This window comes from Cervus canadensis, chromosome 8 (assembly GCF_019320065.1).
Source record: "Cervus canadensis isolate Bull #8, Minnesota chromosome 8, ASM1932006v1, whole genome shotgun sequence".
Taxonomy (NCBI): Eukaryota; Metazoa; Chordata; class Mammalia; order Artiodactyla; family Cervidae; genus Cervus; species Cervus canadensis.
The window spans coordinates 77,333,744-77,352,792 of record NC_057393.1 but is presented as its reverse complement, the minus strand read 5'-3'; the positions used below and the strand labels follow the sequence as shown (position 1 = coordinate 77,352,792).

General features: G+C 38.0%; 1 protein-coding gene across 4 annotated transcripts in view; it reads right to left on the bottom strand.

Annotated features, from left to right (window-relative positions):
- Window positions 1–19,049, bottom strand: part of ANK3 (ankyrin 3) — a 374,580-nt gene that overhangs the window by 48,788 nt on the left and 306,743 nt on the right. For 2 of the 4 annotated variants that reach the window (XM_043476898.1, XM_043476899.1), the window contains exons 7-13: window positions 15,691–15,902; window positions 13,595–13,802; window positions 12,453–12,549; window positions 11,609–11,837; window positions 10,867–10,992; window positions 9,992–10,114; window positions 8,366–8,447 (exon numbers count right to left, since the gene is read on the bottom strand). In XM_043476898.1, coding sequence (XP_043332833.1) covers window positions 8,366–8,447; window positions 9,992–10,114; window positions 10,867–10,992; window positions 11,609–11,837; window positions 12,453–12,549; window positions 13,595–13,802; window positions 15,691–15,902 — 1,077 coding nt within the window. Of the gene's footprint in view, window positions 1–1,501; window positions 4,082–8,365; window positions 8,448–9,510; window positions 9,538–9,991; window positions 10,115–10,866; window positions 10,993–11,608; window positions 11,838–12,452; window positions 12,550–13,594; window positions 13,803–15,690; window positions 15,903–19,049 lie in introns of all 4 variants that reach the window. The other 2 variants (XM_043476896.1, XM_043476897.1) reach the window with 2 other exon arrangements.

The following is a 19,049-nucleotide window of genomic DNA, read 5'->3' as shown; positions in this document are numbered from 1 at the left end:
TCTGTGGTTATGCGACAAGACAAGTCTTTAGCCTGTTGCTCAGAAAAATAGTCAGGCATCGCTTTACTTGACATTTCAGTCCTCTGTTTTTTCACATCATCAGAACCAAAATCATTTACAACCATCTCATTGCTCTCAGCATGCTCATCTTTAGCTTTTAATACTGTAAGATCTTTTTGCACAGAGATACTTTCATCTGAGGGGTCTGTGGCCTTCTGCTGTTTTTCTCGAGCAAACACCTGGTAGACAGGTAGCTTGCTTTCCTGGATTTTTTTAACTGGGATTCTGGATTGGCCATCTGGCTTTCTGTCTTCTTGAGAAACGTCCTTACTTTTGGCCTGAGCACCCTGTTCAAATTTTAACCTAATGGAACTGAGTTTAGATTGCTTGAGCTGAAACCCAGTTTGGGGCCCTTCTGGTTCTTTGCTCTGAGAACTACTTCCTTTGGCCTCCTCTGTGGACTTGCTGTCCTCAGTCTGTTGGGAAGGAACCACCTCTGGGCCGCTGGGCAGACTGGCTGCATTCCTCTCATCAGCTCTGGGGATGCTTTGTCCATCACGGCCATGTTGCCTCACCTTGACCCACTCATCACTGGAGGCCAGCAGTTCTGTCAGCAGTGCTTTTTCAGGGCTGCTACCGGTAGAGCTTTGGGATGAGTATTCTTTGCCATTTCTAGGGCGTTGCCTTTTCTCTGGGGACTGCAGTTCATCATTGAGCTTTTCAGTTTTGTCACGAAAAAACTGTGACACTTCAGTCAGTTTCTCTTCAGCTTCCTTCACAGTCCTGTCCACCCTGTCTTCGTATATCAACTTCTCTCTACCTCTATCTAATCTGTCCTCAGTAAAGCGCATCCACATGGCATGTTTTGGACTACTAACATCGCCAGAATAGTGCAACACTGTCACTTTATCAAAATGCTCATCTTTAGACACTTTACCTACACCATTTTCAGACACATCTTTATAGATTTTGGAGAGAATTTCTTTTTTGGGGGCAGTGACTACTTTTTCTCTGGCCCGCTTATCAGACTCTGAGCTAGGGGGTCCTGCATGGTCTGTAACCGATTCCTCAGTATCAGAATGAGACACATCTAGCTTTTCTGACAGAAGCATTTTCTCAGCAAACCTGTAAGACTCCCCTCTTAGTTCTGACAACTCATCGTCATGGTATTCTATTGAGTGTTGACTCAAAAGCTTCAGTGTTTTATAAGAGTCATCGGATATGAGTTGAGCAGAACTAGGGCGACTATCTTCTTCTTGGGACACAGGAGTGTTTACTCTGGAAGACTCCAGATAAGAAGGCAATGACTCTTCAGCAGTGAGTTCTTCTTCTTCTTGCTGACCCTGTTCCTCTGAACAAGGAAAAGCATCGTGTTTTTCTGGCAGAAAATCTTTTAGGTTAATATCTCCCCGGGATAAGTCTTTCTGATATACATACATTTCCTTTTCTGGATGCTTTTTGGTTTCTCTAATAATGACTTCAGTGGGCTCAGCCTGGTTACCTTTTTCGATGTGGACTTCTATTATACGCTCCAGTTTGGGTTTCATTTGGTTGTCCTTCTCTGTGTGCTGGGCTGAGGTTTCAGCAGCAGACTTGTGAACGTCTGGAGATACTGCCGACTTATGTTCAAACAGACCTGCCAGTTCTTTGGAAGGGTCCCGACCGGACTGAAAGGCTTTCATGATGTCGTGGACTGACATGGTTTCTTCAATTCTCTCAGAGGTACCTTCACTGCCTGGTGGAGAATGATAAACCATTCTGGTGGTTGTGGTGATGTGAGTCTCTTCCTTAACACGCATGCCTTTGCCCAGAACGCGATTGTGGTCATCATCTTCACTACTGGCTTTCATCTGAAACGCTTTGACTTTTTCTTTAATGTTAGAAGTGGTGGGCTTTGGTTCCAGTTCCATAAAAGTAGGTGAAGGTTTGGGTGACACGGGCTCCTCTGGTTGGGACGGGGGAGCATCTCCAGCTGAGGGCTCATAGCTCCTGATAACATGAACCACTTCAGTTCTTGTTTCTGTAATGACGGGAGGGATGGGGACCTCGTGGAAGAGTGGTTTGGGGCCAGTGCTTTCAGCACTTTGTGGGGCTGAAGGTGTTTTTTCACTTCTTGTTTCAAAGCCACTGTCAGACAAGGGACTTTTATCTTGGTCATGTTGAGAAAAGTCATCTGGAGACTCCAAAATAGTATCTGTTCCAAAAAAGGAATCAGCCATCTTACATAACTCTTTCTCAGAGGTGGAAGGCCTCATGGAGGCTGGAGGCATTTTGAGTTTGTGTTCCTGCAGGGCAATTGCTGGTTTTAAAATTCGTTTCTGTCTCTCTTCACCATCCTTCTTGGCATCCTCAAACTTGTACTTTAAGTTTGTCAGAGAACTACTCCCGATATCATTTGTTAGGTAATCAATAACTTTGGTCAAGTTGTAATCCTTTTCAGAGGCGGCCTTTGCCTTGACTTGCACTCTCTCTGGCAGAGATGGAGAATGGCTCCCACTAGCTTGTTGTCTTGCCTCTCTTATTTCTTCTGAACTAAATTCTATCCAGTCATCTTCAGGAGAGTGTCCTTTGTCACTCTTTGGTGATTTGAGTGGTCCTTTATCTACACAGACATCCTTTTTAAGGATTTCACTAACTTTCACTAAGTCTTCCTTTACTTTCTCGACAATTTTGAAAGGTTCTTCATCGTCGATTCTCCCTTCTTTGGGGAGTTCAGGTTGGAATGGCTTCTCCTCAGGCACATCCGTTTGGAGTATTGCAGTCATCCGCATTAGGTCCTCCTTCATTTCAGCCACATCTTTTAATATCTCCTGACTGGAAGATAGAGAAGATGGTGTAGACAGCTTAAGGGCAGATGGTGCAAGGAACAAAGATGATTTAACTGGAGATGAAGTTCGATTGAAATGGGGCTGAGGACGTGTCTCCGTAGTCAATGTTTTAATGGGTGACAGCAAGGCTGCTGCTGATTTTGTAAGTGAATTAGAGTCTGGAAGTTTCTTTAATGATGGTTCTGGCAAAACATTGACTACAGAGTATACTGGCACTGTTATTATCGATGAAGTTACAGATGAGGTAGTTGCAGATATTGATGACCCAAGGGATGTATAGAGTGCACTTGCAGAAGGAGTTCTTAGAGACTGAAAAGCTGATGGTGCTGGAGAAACATAAGACCTGAGTGGGGAAAATGGCATTGCTGTAGTGGAAGGGAACACTTTCTCAACTGCATCAGTGGCCGCATTAACCACAGAGCTCACAGAGTTTGTAGCTGTAGCAATTTTTTCCTGTAATGTGGCAGTGGCTTTGCATCCATTAATTAACGTTGAAGATGATGGATATTTCAGAGGGGAAATAGATCCATTGACTAATGCTACCTCTGCATGTCCAGGCATCTGTTTCACAGGTGATGAAAGAGAAGAGGCCATTGTAACTTTAGCTGATGAAATGACATCAGCTGTTGATTTAGCTGGAGACACAACTGACTTTAAAGGTGAAGATATTAGCGGTGCTGCTGATGTGATAATTGACTTAAATGGCAGACTCGAAGAATACATATTAATGTTTGATTTGGGGGAAGCAGGGGGTGTCATAGTAATTGACGACCTCTCCAAAAGAGATCCTGCAGTAGTCACTGGGGAGGTTCGAGAGGAAAATGTAGAAGTGGATGCCAGCCCCTTTAAAGGTGAGGCCTCCGTGACTGTGGGAGCTCTAACCAGAGTGCCAGAGGAAACCTGGATATTGTATGGAGACTGTGACACCACTGTTTTTATTGGTGAAGAAATTGTCCGGAAGGATCTAATTGGAGATGCCACGTCACTAATGGATTTAACCGAAGATGTAGTTGATGCGCCTAATGTGGATTTGATTGGCGAAGGAGTCGAAACAGACCATATTGATTTTAATGGGGAAGCTGATGGCGTATTAGAGGAAGAACTTGACAAGGAAGTGAAGCCTGACTTGGCCGGCCCGGGCACTGTCATCGGAGCTGTGGTCCAGGACTGGTAGGGTCTTGTAGAAAAGAATGGCTTGTATGAGTAAGTGGTGGGGAGGGATCTTGTTGCTCCTGCACTCCGTTCAACTGTTTCTTAAATTTTAAAATGAAATCAAACACAAAAATCAACAAAAATGGTTGAGAAACAGAGAGACCAGAGAAAAAAATTGGTCAGTAAACTTTGAAATATTACAAAAGCAAGTACAATTGTTTGCATGATTCAGAATGGAAGAGGCAAAAGGAACAATTAAGAGGGGAAAAACAATTTCTATAGACTCAACTAATCCAAGGTTAAAAATAAAAGTAAATAAAACACAGAGCAATGTGAAATGAAAGACAGAAAAGCACATTGCAACCAATAGGCCAACAATGAAAAATAAAAAACATGAGGAAAGAATTAATAATGAGAAAAATAACCACAATGGAAAACTGTTCGCTTACTTCCTATTGACTTTCTTATGTGCTGGTTTTGAAATATCAGTAGCCTTTCTGTTTTGCCTGTATAGGTACATATTTGTTCTGCACAACCATACAACTCTTATTTCAGTAATTTCTAATGTTCCCTCTCCTTGAACCTCTCAGTGATACAGATGCCACCTACTCAGAGCCATATCAATGTGCATAGCTATACATTAAATGTCTAAAACTCTTATTTTAGAAAACCACTCAAGCCTATTTCATGCAGAATCCAAAATAACTTTTAAGTGACAGGCAACTGATGTGCAAACTGTGAAGCCACTGGATTTTAAATTTGCATCTTCCATGCACAATTCGGTTATGCTTCACACCCATAAAAAGCCAATAAGAGCAAGAAATTTTCTGAGTCAGAACTTTAAAAGAAAAAAAACAAAGAAAAGGAATGTTTGCATTGATTTTTTCCATGCAGTATATTCCTTTTGGTGAAGAAAAAAAGAAACATAATATGAAATGATTTTAGAATGCATGTGTACACACACACACACAAAGGGGGAAAAAAACCAGAAATATGGTTCATGGTTACCATAAGCAAGCAAAGCAACTGAAAACATTTTCTCATGCGCGATATATCATGGCAAACGAGCCAAAGAAGTAATACAGTTTTTATGCCATATTATGCACAATGTGCAAACTTTAAAAATACTTTCACAAGAGCATTTAGAAAGAAGAGTACACTTTTTCCATGAGATGTGAAGTCTTGGTACCTTTTGAGATTTTTATGAAAACATTTAATACTGCATATGAAAAAATCCCTCTGCAACAGAATGTATCCACGTCTGGTTTGTCTTTATTATGGACAAAAAGCACATAGTTTATCTCAGATATTTTTTCAGAATCCATCATACTTCTAATTCTCAAAAGGTATCATGGGGGAAATTTAAAAAGCACAGTCATATTTTTAACACCCCAGATTTAAGTATCTACAGTGGGATACAGAATATATCTGTATATATGTTTAATCAATAACAGAGGGGCCAATTCTGGTGCCTTCCCAGAATATTCATGGGACTCATGGACACCCCAAACACTGGAGAAGCCATGAGGCAGACCTACCACTAGGAAAGATGGATTTAATACCAGCATCTTCTGGCAATGGGACAAGAAACATACAGATGAAGTCCACATACTTGCTGGGGGATGGCAAGCACACACCGAGTCCTCTCTATTTCTACAGTTCTAAGACAGAAACCAAGCTGGTCGCAGAGGTTTGGAATGCCTGCCAAGGGTTACGTTCTATGTCAAAGTTGAGTACAGTCTTGCTCCCAGAAAGCACTGTTTCAGAATAAGAGTGAAACTCGAAGAGGAAATGAGACTCTGCTTCATCTTTACGCTCCTCTTCATGCTGTGCTTGTGCCATTGCTACAATCCAGTCCTTGGATTAGCAGCTACTCCCACAGGGGTGAAGATTTTCATTCCTAGTGTACATTTAAATTCAAACATTCAGAACATATCCTTTTCTAGGCTTACATATTATTCTAAAGAGAAGTGGAAGAACTAAGGAAAAACTCACCCATTCATTACCCCTCCTGGTCATAATTCTCAATATTATATTTTTTAATTCTTGTGGGAACACCACACTGCAAATGGAAGGTTTAGGGATTCCTTCAACTCAGTGATTTGGGCTCTGTTCAATGTCTTAAGGAAGGACTTATTTTTATAACTACCAGAAACTGGCAGAGCATCTCTGTTTTACCACTCAAGTCTGGCTCCACTAAGCAGAGAAGTCTTCGGAACCACATCTACGGTTTTATGCTTTGCACAAAGCAGCCAATTTACTGATTAGTTACATATTTTATGCCTTAATGATACATATTTCGTGATACCCTTTAGAACAAAGGCCTTCCCTGTTGGCTTAGATGGTAAAGAATCTGCCTACAATGTGGGAGACCTGGGTTCAATCCCTGGGTTGGGAAGATCCCCTAGAGAAGGAAACGGCTACCCACTCCAGTATTCTGGCCTGGAGAATTCCATGGACAGAGGAGCCTGGCAGGGGGTCCAAAGAGTTGGACACAACTGAGCGACTTTCACTCTTCACTTATAACAAAGGGAATTCTGGATGTCAAGCACTGAATTACACCAGAATCTTTTTTTTTTTAAGAGGTTGGGTGGGTTGGGTAGGTGGAAAGAACAGGAAACTATGGGAAAAGTTGTGTTCACTTTCTCTTCTAACAGCAATTTAGGGGTCATAACACTTCCCTAGTTTTTCTTTTAGTCCTTTTTTACTCCTTCCCATTCTTCTGTCCACCATTATGCTCCCTCTCATAAAACAGAGAAGAGAACCTTCTTCCTCCTATCAAAAGTCAAGGAAGACAAACTACATATACCTTCATGAAGCTAACTGAAAAGTAGCAGCCATTTCAGAAGTGGGAAAAATTCAATTGATGTTAGCACATGCACCTGACCTTACAACTCATATATTCCCCAAATAAACACCTTAGGGCACAAAAATCAGATAGGAGCCTGTCCAGAGGTACCTGACTTTAAGTAGCTGGAGCCTGTCCAGAGCTTAAGGATGTGGCCTGAGAGTCCCAAACAGCCATGCCACGAAAGCCCTAGCTTTGAGGCAAAGTAGCATCTCAAGGAAAACTTCTATCCAGGAAATTTATACATACATCTAGTTAAACACACACATCTTCCCTGCTTTATAGTAATGAGAGTTAATTTCAGCCCTTATGGTTTTGGAAAGATTTAGATAGTTATACTAGAGGAAAAAAGAGATCTGGAAGAACATTCATGAGTGTGGTTGGGTTTCCTTTCGCTTATGCTCCCTGTTTTGTGTCTGGATGTAAGAGCTCTCCAGGGGATAGATTCCAGAAGATTATGCTACGACCACCTGAATGAAGTAGTGGAGTAGATTCCTGCTGCATATTTAATGTTATGTTGGCCCACAGAAACAAGAATTCAGGAAAGATGGGAAAAAACAGTTGTGGTTCTTACTGGTAAATTTCCAATCCTCCTTGAACTCAAGTAACTGTGAGTAATGGGAAGCAGCCAGAAATGATTCACTAATTTAAAAATAATGTTTGCATAAATCCTCCTCTGATCGTTAAAGTGGCCCCATGCCACATCAGTCAAACATGCTCTTAGTTCCTGTGGGTGGAGAGGCTTATCATGAGGGCCGTGATCACTGGAGGTGATAACCATAAGGCAGAGGGGAGAGGGGAGGGAAGACAAAGGGAGAAAAAGAATGAATATGACTGGATGAATCTGTGCCTTGGTACTTGCAAGCTAGTTAACAGTGAACCAAAACATTTACTGAGAGAAGAAAAGGGTTTAACTGGTCTAGTAAAGCCCAACCTTAGAGTTGATATTTAATAAAGAGCAGAGGGAGGGAGGGAGGGAGAAAGAGTGGGAGGAAGTAGAAATCAGTAAACAAAAGCTACCTCAGGAAGGTAGGAAAATCTAATTCCTGCCAACTGGGGAAAAAAAGAATCAGAACTAAGCTAGAATGACCTACCTAATATTAAGACAAATGAAATAATGACCAGAGTTACTTTATCATCTTTTATACTATCCGACAAGTATGAAAATGTTTTCTATTTTTAGCATGGACTTAAACCAATCTTGGTATAGTATTATCTCCTAACATAGTTAGCAACCAAAGTGAAATCAGGGTTTTCAAAGCCAAGTGATAGATATTTCTAATTCTGAAAAAAAAGAAAAAAAAAAAGCTAATGGCTTAAAGAAAAACTTTTAAAGCTATGATCTGGGGCTTTTTGTACCTTGTATCTCCAACTATGTACAAAATATTACTTAGATCTCATGATAAAATTTTCCTGTAGGCAGTGTTCTTTTGCCACTGAGTTTTCTTTCACATGATATCAAAATTCTGTTTGTATAGAAAAAATGTCTCTTCTTATAAAAATCCACGTAGATTAGTAAATGTGTTAGGAAACTCACTCATTCCAGGCTCAGTCAAGTAGCTGTAGCGCTTACGTAAAGCTAACGATGCAAAACTCTGTCGTCTATCCGTTTTCTCGGTCTGGAAAAGAAAAAGGAGAGAATGATTATGTTCCAGTTCCTTGTGACATTTTCATCATTTTGAAACATTTTGTACAATGGCATGTCGATATCTTGTTTATCCTTATTTTTCTTCTTAACAGATTTTCTTAGGGAAATATTAGTTCCCTACTGTGATTCTATAGCCCCACCCCAATATCTTAACCAAATAACTATCACTTAGCAAAATATAAGAGCACCAACACAGCAGACTACAGGGAACTACAAATAAAAGACGAGCGTTACAGAGACTTCTGATGCTGAGCAATAAATTCTCCCAAATGTGTTCATATTGAAAGCACATACATCAAGATGTACACTCACTCTTTGTGAGTACATTCAAGGAAAAAGGACCACAAAGTTTATCATTCCGATTACCGCTATTGTTTCTGTATGTTCATAGGCATAAAACGTAGATGAGGAGATTACAGACAGGTTAATGGCTTTATTGAAATAATGTTACTGAATCTTAAAGCTGCTGATTCTATTTAATATTACTGAGGTGTGAGTTTTAAAAATCCAATGATCATATAACTTGGAGAAATATTAGGAGATAACTTACGAAACTTAATTGAACAATTATACTCTTAAAAAATGGCCAAGATAAATGTCTTTTAATAGAATATCAAATATTTATCAACAGCCATTGAGCACATATTTTATAGTACATAAAACATATAAAATGTCATATTATCACCATCTTTGATTTAAAAGTTATACAGTAGATACTAGGTGAAAATACACACAAATGTATATTTATACATGCCAGTCTATCACATTTAAAAATGCTAAACTAAAAAACTTCAGTTTCTCTTTTTAAGTCATTGGCCAGATTTTAATTTTGTTAAATGTACTGAAGTACTCTTCTGTATATGTGGAAGAGTAAATTATTCTTTAAAAAAAAAAATGTATCCTTTACCTCATTTAAGCTAAGATCTGCAAAAATATAGCACGTTTCCCACACTTCAGCCCTCTGCACCTTCTTTTATACAGATTCTGTTTCTAGTCTATCTCTGACAGAGTAAAAGCAGAAGTGTTCATATTACCTCATCATCTTGATCTGACTCTGCCTCCTTTTGGTCCCAAGATGCATTGCAGAGACAAGGAATATTATAATGGACAGCAGGGAAAAGAATATCAGGATATGAAAAGGACTGAATAGGGAGCACAAAATGCAAGCTGCTTTAGAAAGCAAAGTAAACCAAAAGAAGCCAACAAAACATATCAAGAGCTACACATCCATGGCAAATTAATATGTGACATTATTTGAAAGCAAAAAAAAAAAAAAAAAAAAAATCTATGAACTACCAGCAGAAGCAGAAGCAATAAACAGAGGACTCCATTATACAAACCATAAGAATTTGACACCACAGTCACAAGACTTAGTCAATCTACACAAAGAGACTAATACAACTTGAGTTTCAAGAGCTTTAATCATGTTACAAAGCATTCCTTAATTGCACACCAAGGGCCTACTTCTTCAAGACCAGGGAAAGAAAGTTAAAATAAACCAGTATTAAAAGATACCTTTTTATGTGCTGGCAGAGTGATGTTTAAGTTGCAAACAGCTGTTTGAGGCAGTCCTTTTGTTGTCTTTGGTTCTTTCAGAAAAGACAGACGGCCACAGGGCTCTTGGCTGGTGTCTCTAATCTAGAAGAATTAAGGTAGTTGACAGTTACATAAAGAGACTTTCCTGAGGATTCCTGTCTGTGTAAGAGTTAAGCATGTTTGTTTTATGGGACCCTTTGAGAGGCAGGAAAAGTAAAGGGAAAAGGTGATATCAATCTCATGTCAGCCAATGTAGTCACATTTAAACTTGGAAAGATTTAGAATGCCCAATCAATAGCCTAAACATAGGAATGTTGTATTGGCTTGTCTCATCCTGACAATCCAATAGTCTGAGTTGTATTCATTTTCTTCCTGTCCAATAATTTTTTTTTCAAAGCCTCAGTTTTAACAACAATAACAGAAGCAAATAATAATAAAACAATTGCCCTATATCTTTTGGTTCTCTGAGGAGGAAGACGGTCTCTCCAGAATGTCCTGGGCTCGACCAGAAATAAAGATGAAATGAATACTCAATCTGGATTTCATCAATTATTTGATTACTGAGCATTCCAGATATGATGTGTGTTATTGCTCTAGATTTCTTGGGCTTACAAACATTTGTCTAAATATAAATGATCACTTAACTGTTTAAAAGGTAGAAACTCTTTTTACTAATTCTACAGTTTTTCCTAGCTCAGAAGTACACTCACATAGAACTAGGACAAAAATCTGATCTCATTCCTATGAATTGAAGTTTGGTGGGATATTTTAAACAGAATAAATCATTAGAATCTTCTTTAACCTTTAAGATTATTTTTAAAAAATCCACAGAATCTCTCTTAAAGGTGATTTACCTTGATGGAAAATGGCAGTCTATTTTCTTTGAAAGCATAAAAATTAAAAACAAGTTGCTGTCCTCCTTTGGTAAGTGGGGCCAGGTTTCCATAACAATCAACATAAATAGGTTTTCCTTCAAGAACCTTTTAGAGTAAAAGAAATACATAATTTAATGTTAATTTAAATTGAGAGAGTTCTGAGATTTTAAGTCAATATAACATTAAGATTGATATGTTTCTATGTCACATTTGTCTTCTGATTGGGCAGTTACATCTATTTTCCACAAAAATAATTATTGGTTCACTGTGATTGGAAACTGTAACATGGACATGCAAAAGACAGAATTATAGACTTATTCTCCCAATTTTAAACATATTTGAGAATGTACCTGACATCAATCACTTATCCATAGAGTCTGAAAGTTGTTTTGGACTCTTGGATACTTATCTGATTACTGGTTTGAAAAGTGGAAAGTCATGGTGATGTGTATAGACGGTGACTATGATAATAACTCAGGTAGCCACAGGAAAATTGTGATCATGACCTAGATTCCTTGGTGGTGCATTTTAACCAAATAAAATAGTCTCAAAGATACTTAAAATTATTTAAGAGTGAATCTGTATCAAGCTTTTAAAACAAAAACTAAAATTAACAAGGAACTTGAAATTTATAGTACATGCTATATTATGACCTCAAAATAAAAAAGAAAACTCCATATCTGGAGAATGTAATAGAATGAACTTGCTGAAAACAAGGTACCTCAATATCTTTGCTTCTTGCAACTTCCTCAAAATTCTCTTGCTGCTCTAAAGTTTTATCCACTTTATCATCTGTCATGCAGAAACATCGCAGAGAGGATTCTACAGGATCATTCATTTTGGCAAAAACAACAAACTTGGCCATATATGGAACACATATTAATTCTCTGTACAGCTGTGTGGCTAACCCTACAGTTTCTAAAACTTGATGGCAGTCTGCAAGCCAAAATCTGAGGAAGACAAAAACAAAACAGTAACGAAAGTATAAAAACGAGATGTCAAAGCCAAATCTTAAAAAAATTTACCATTTTAAAAAAGTAGAGTATATAAAGGAACTAAACCAAAACATTACTTGTTCATTTAAACAAATAGCAAAGATGTTTACTGTGTTTATCAAACAAAGAAACCCTATGTTTATTATTGTTATGATTTTGCTAAGAAAATGCTAAGGAATTTTTCCTCTATTTTCTTTTCCATAAAACTCTCCTTCCCATCTTATACATACCCATAATAAACCTTCCTTTCTACTCCTGTTTAAGAATTTATTACTTCACCTTGGAAGGAACAAGAATTTTATGGTAGAAAATGGGAGAGAAAGGAAATCCTATTAGTTTTTATGAATTGCTAAGAATTTCTACTGGAAGAAGCAAGTTTACCATCTTACAGCTTCCTGTGAGGGCTGGATAATATGACATCCAAGTGAATTTAAAATTTCTGGAGTTAGGCCCAACTTTACCATCAACATTTTAAAGAATAATCATACTGGTATTAAGCACATTTTTTTACTTTCCAAAAGGTAATAAAAAACAATTCCTAGTGCTTTTTGAAAGCCTTTACTTCCATACCTGGCTGAAACATTGGTTGTAAAAGAGACACAATCCTTTATAAATGTCAAAGGAGTAGTTCCTGTGATGTCTTCCCACTGAGCAGGCGATGTGCCCCCTGAGAGAACAGCAGCAGATATATTGACTTTATTATAGATATGCTCCTTGTAAAATTTTTATCATCATCCTGTTCTTTCTGTATAGCCAGTAACTTGTAAAACTTGAACACTTTCAATTAATGACATGCACTAAAGGTGGTTTTCCTCTCTACTTTCCTTTTACCAGCTTATAGTGATCTTCTTGTAAGATAATATTACATTAGAAAAAAAAAATTTTTTTGTTTGTCTAGATACTAATGAATGGCTTAAACTTAGGGCACACAACTTCATTTTAAGCTACAATCTACAAGTGCAAAGATCTGTTGCTTCAGGTAGACAGTATGATTTTTTAAAATACAACAATGGCAAGAACTATCAGAAAGTTAAGAGGGAGTCCATTTTATACTGCCTGAATCATTTAATTTTCCAGGCTAAAAGGGGAACCAGTCATTAAAATTATTCTTTAGAAAAAAACAAATGAGAAAACCTATTTTAACCTTGGACTTTAAGTTAAACATCATCTTAGGTTAATCAGATGATGCGTTAGCTCTGGATTCTGGGAGCTTATCACAAAAGGTGCCTATCACCTAAACCTGCATGTTTAGTCTCTTGGATCACACTTGTGAACAGAGTAGGTAAAAAAAATTATGTATTCACTGGGCTCTTCCCTACTCTTGGTGCTCTGTGGGAGCCTGTTTTCCCCAGTCCATCCAATTTCCTATAGCCTACAGGGTGTTTCTAGGTCAGTAACCTAAGTCACGGAGAGATTACTAGATGCTCCAGTAAATTCAGTAATACCTCAGTCACCTTTAAAAAGCACTATTATTAACACTAAACTTAAAAGCAGGAAAAATGGTGTCACTGAATTTTAACTGTCATGCTATCAGCATCTTCAAGAAATAATTACAGGCATAATAGAGATGAGGTGATGGACAAGTAAAATGTATTTTTTTTTCTACTTTATTTATAATGTTGGTAGGGATGTTTAAAGGTTTTCTGTCTTTGTACAGAATCATTACAAGTGCTATGGCAAAAACAGCAAGGACAGCAACAACTTAACCAAACCTGTAATGCTACAGAGAAGGCGCAGATTGGGTGTGGTATCTCCCTTGTATCCATTGGAGACACCTTCTCCTGAGGCTGGGGGCACTGGAATGGTCATTGTGATAGGCTTATGGAATTTCCTTCTTCTTGGTTCCACAGTGACAATTGGGCTAAATGTTGCTTTGTTTCCAAGGATCTTTTTCACAATTTCATCTGGAACAGGCTGGGCCTAGAGACAAGAGAGAGGACCTTAAATGAAGTTGGACATTTTTCTCTTATCAGAAAGTTGACTTTTTATTTGAGGAGGAAAAGACCAATAACAACCACCAAAAAATGTCTTACTTCTGCTGTTAACATTCTTGTGTATGCCTTGTGATGGCCATATGTATGGATTTCTGGTAGTTATATATCTAAGAGTAAGAGCCAAATTGCTATTTGAGATACACATATGACCACCATTACAACAGAACCGCCACACTGTTTTCCAAAATGCTGGTTGCAGGACCATTTCTAATTCTCACCAGCAGGTGTGAGTGGTCTGGTTGTTCCACGTATTTGCGGACACTTGGTATTGTCCGTCTTTTTTTAATGGTAGTTTTACTGAGTGAAGTTTAGCATATTTTAATATGTTTATTGATATTTGGAAATGGAAGAGACTATAACCCCCCAGAACTTTTGTTATTTTAAAGAAAACTTATTAAAAATTTTGGGGCAAAAAAAGTCTCTCTTATTCACCCTTTCTACTTCAGGAAAGAATGAATCAAATACAGCACTGTAGTAGGAACTAATAGCTCGAGTATATCCCCAACAGAACACAGGCCTGGCATGAAAGAGAGAGGGAATCGGATCTCAGAGCAGAGAAACATCTCGGTCTAATCCAAAGGACAACAGACATTGAGTCTAGTATATTTTATATCTATGCAGGGCATTTAGTAAAATACTACAAAGGCAACTTATACTCATGTAAAAATGGATGTTTCCAGAGTTAAGTAACAAAAAGGCATATGAGATTTCAATGGACGTCAATTCTAGTCTAACAACCCTAATTTCTTCTCTTTTTTTGTTTCTTTGCTATTTGGTAAAATATTCAATATGGGGAGACAATTGAAAGGAACTTCATACTACTGAAATATAAGGTAGTCTCTTTAAGACACAGAAGTACAGAACAGACTTTTGAACTCTGTGGGAGAAGGTGAGGGTGGGATGTTGCGAAAGAACAGCATGTATATTATCTATGGTGAAACAGGTCACCAGCCCAGGTGGGATGCATGAGACAAGTGCTCGGGCCTGGTGCACTGGGAAGACCCAGAGGAATCGGGTGGAGAGGGAGGTGGGAGGGGGGATCGGGATGAGGAATACGTGTAAATCTATTGCTGATTCATGTCAATGTATGACAAAACCCACTGAAAAAATAAAAAAAAAAAAAGGTAGTCTCTTTAGCTCCAAATGTTTACTGAACTCTCAGTCAAATTATTAATTACTATATTAAGTAACAAAACAAAGTTATTTCAGGTTATTTTCCTTATTCAGTGAGAAAAAAAGTTCTGGCTAGGTTCTGGCTAGGTTCTAACAGAAACGAATAAATGCAAGAAAGACCATTCTTGCCAAGATTTTCAGCCAGCTTTCCAAACCAAAACAGGTTCCAACTGGCTGGATAAAACCCAGCATTTATGATTTGCTTGAACTAAAATTTGAAAGCTTGCAAGTTTCACTATTACTGATTTTTGTGATGTGGCATATTATAAACCAAGTGAAATATGGTTTGTTTCTTTAATGGTCTATGTGCTCTTTGGCGCTTTGTTGCTCCACTCCACATTACTGAGACCAATAATCTATGATTAAAAAAAAAATCTTTCATCTTTTTTTTTAATCATACAAACAAAAAAAGATGTTTCAAGTGATACATCTAACAGAAAACCCCTAAAATATGTACCTATTTTGATAAGCCACTTAGCTAACTTTATACTTCTTATTTAAAATAGACTGATGAGTCCCCCAATGGCCCAATGCTTCAGTTAGCAATATATCATTAGGCTGAGTCATGACAGCAGTTTTCAGAGCAGAACATGCTCACACACTCTCTGTGTACCAAGGAGAAAACTTTCTGTGAACATTACCTGGAGGCCTACTCGAATTCTTTTGGTTAAAGCACCCTCTGGGAAAGAAGCTTGGACAAGGGGCACAGTGGTACTGCTCAGAATTCCACCTTCAGGACCAATCTGATTGCTTTCCTGCTTAATCCGTGAAACCACTGCAAAATACTGGGGGAAATCCTTAGTGATAATCCTGCAGATGCGCTTTTTCCCTAACTCCTCCAGGCTGTCAAGTTCTGAAAAGAAAAAATGAATGAAAAAGCCATGAGAATAAGCTTATCTACACAATACCTTGAGACAAACTGATGTGTAATTCTGACAGGTAAAATTATTTAGATTCAGTAGTCAAAACAGAGCTTTATGATATAGAGAAAACTACAGTGACCCTAAAATAATACTAAACTTTGCAAAAATATTTTATAAAGCTATTCACATGCAGTATTTGTAGAAAAATATTTCTACTAAAGAGGAATAAACATTTTCAAAAACTGGCCTTTTGCCACAAATGGACAAATTTCTGCTCTTCAGGAAGAGATACGTTGTCTGTAATTATTTATAATAATGCCCTCAACTGCCCAAAGAATGAGTCATAAAATAGAAGGGCCTCACAAGAAAGTAAGTACCTCACTATGTGTGAAAGACTCTGGAACTTTATTTGAAAATCTCTTTAAAATATTTTTAAATATTTGTTTTGATGTGGACTATTTTTCAAGTCTTTATTGAATTCATTACAATATTCCTTCTGTTTTATGTTTTCTTCTTTTGGCTGCAAGCATGTGGGATCTTTGCCTGATCAGGGGCTGAACCCACACGTCCTACACTGGAAGGTGGATTCTTAATCACTGGAATGCCAGGGACGTCCCTAAAATATTTTTAAATTACCCAAATTATCTGTATCATCACCACTATCTGTCTACTCATCAATGGCCTTCATCCATCAAGCTCAATTTACCTACAAGTGGACACATCTTCTTCCCTTCTGTCCACCTGCAAACCTGCTTCTTGCCCTGTAGTCCTAACTCCGGTAGACGCTTTGTTTTACACCTTGCCCAGTCCTCCAGTCTGCTAGCTTTGACTGACTTTCCTTTGTACTTCATATCCAAAGATCAAAGTCCAGTTGGTTCTGTTTTGGAAATGGTGTACTCTCCTGTCATCCCTTTGGTTCAGACCCTGTTTCAACCAGTTCTCCGACTCTTTGTGATTCCATGGACTGTAGCCCACCGGGTTCCTCTGCCCATGGAATTTTCCAGGCAAGAACACTGGAGTGGGTTGCCATTTTCTACTTCAGGAGATTTTCCCAACCCAGGGATTGAACTCGCGTCTCTTGCATCTCCTGCACTGGCAGGTGGATTCTTTATCCCTTAGTGCCACCTGGGAAACCCACGTTACTGATACCACCCCTTAACCATCTCCCTGTCCTCGCCTCCCCTTACTCCAGTCCACTTCCTACAGTGAAGCCAACCGGATTTCTTTCAAAAGCCCAACTTTATGCAGAATTCTGATAGGTTTAATGAAAATAAATGATTTCAAACAACATACAAAATAATATTTGAGACTAAGAAGAGTAGAAAAGTATTTTAGAAAAGATTTGTAAGGGGAAATTTATAAAATTTGCAAACTTAGAAATATCACAATAAAAGAGTTATATAAAGAGACATAAAATATGTATAAGAAATACATAATAATAGACAAGTAGGTCAGGGAGACAAAATAGAATCAAGAAATAGATTTACCTTCATATATGTGTATACACACACACACATATATACATATATAGTATATATGTAAGTCCATATATATCTACTTTTATATATCTATTATGTTTTTAGTATATTTAAATCAAAGTCATATATTTAAACTTTAATTCAGTCAGGAAAAGATGGTTTATTTAAAAGATGATGTTGATATAACTGAAAATCTATTTGGAAGAACGAAGCTAAAGCTCAATCTCTATATCTTACCATATGTTAATAAAAATTCCCTTTGGATCAGAGACTTAATTACTTAAAAATTAAAATATCACCAAAAAAAAAATCAAGAGAGTATCTTTTAGCCTTGGATAGGAGAAACTTTCATATTCAAAACTGGACACTCATACCTATGGCTTATTCATTGTCTGAATCATATTCATTGATATATGACAGAAACCAATAAAATATTGTAAAGCGATTATCCTCCAATTAAAAATACATTAAAAAAAATGGACACTCAGAGGCCTAAAAGGCAGTTTTATAAAATTTAAATAACATTTATTTCCTAAAAAAATTTCTTTTAATTGGGATAGAGTTGCAACTCTATGTTAGTTTTTGCTTTAGTTAGTTTTAACTTTATGTTAGTTTTGCTGCACAACAAAGTGAATCAGCTATATTATACATACACCTCCTCCCGTGTGGACCGCCTTCCCGTCCCAGTCATCTAGGTGACAGCAGAGCACTGAGCTAAGCTCCTTGTAAAAGGCAGTTTGACTATATAAACATGTAAAGCTTTCTATGGCAAAAATAGTAAACGAATGACAAAAGGTAGGCTGGGAAAGGTAATAGCGACACGTAACAAATGAAGAACTAATATGCTCAATACTAACGGCAGCTACAAGTTGTTAACAAGATGACGGAGAAACTAGCACAAATGTAAAATGTTATAAACAGGTGAGTCACAGAAAATGGCCAATAAACATATTAAAATATTCAATCTTGGTAATTTACATGGAAATACCAATTCAAACATAGTTCAACCTCCTGCTACACCCACCTCCGGGTAATATTAAAAACCAATAATATCAAGAGAAAATTGGGGGAAAACAGATGCTTTCAGTCATTGCTGGTGGGTGTGAATAGCAGTAATCTTTTGATAGTGTAATGGGGCATCTTCTGTTCAAAATGAAAACGCATCTATCCCTGGACCCAACAACCCTATTTTCTGACATTCTCTTATAAAGTGGAAATGAAAGTGAAGTCGCTCAGTCATGTCCGACTCTTTGCGACCTCATGGACTGTAGCCTACCAGGCTCCTCCACCCATGGGATTTTCCAGGCAAGAATACTGGAGTGGGTTGCCATTTCCTTCTCCAGGAGATCTTTCCAACCCAGGGATTGAACCCAGGTCTCTCACATTATAGGCAGACGCTTTACCGTCTGATCCACCAGGGAAGACATTCTTTTATAAGCTCAGGCAAAGCAGCGTTGCTTGAATGACTAAAGCTTGAAAGAGCCTGTGTGCCCATCAGTAAGGGCACTGTTTGATAAGTCAGTTTGTCCACACTCTCATTCCCAGAGCAAGTGAATAGGAGGATTTGGATCCATCCACCTACCAAGTGTTTACTGAGGACACACTGTGTGCGGGCACTGGTCTAGTCACCAGGGGTACAGCAGAGAGCAAACGAAAGTC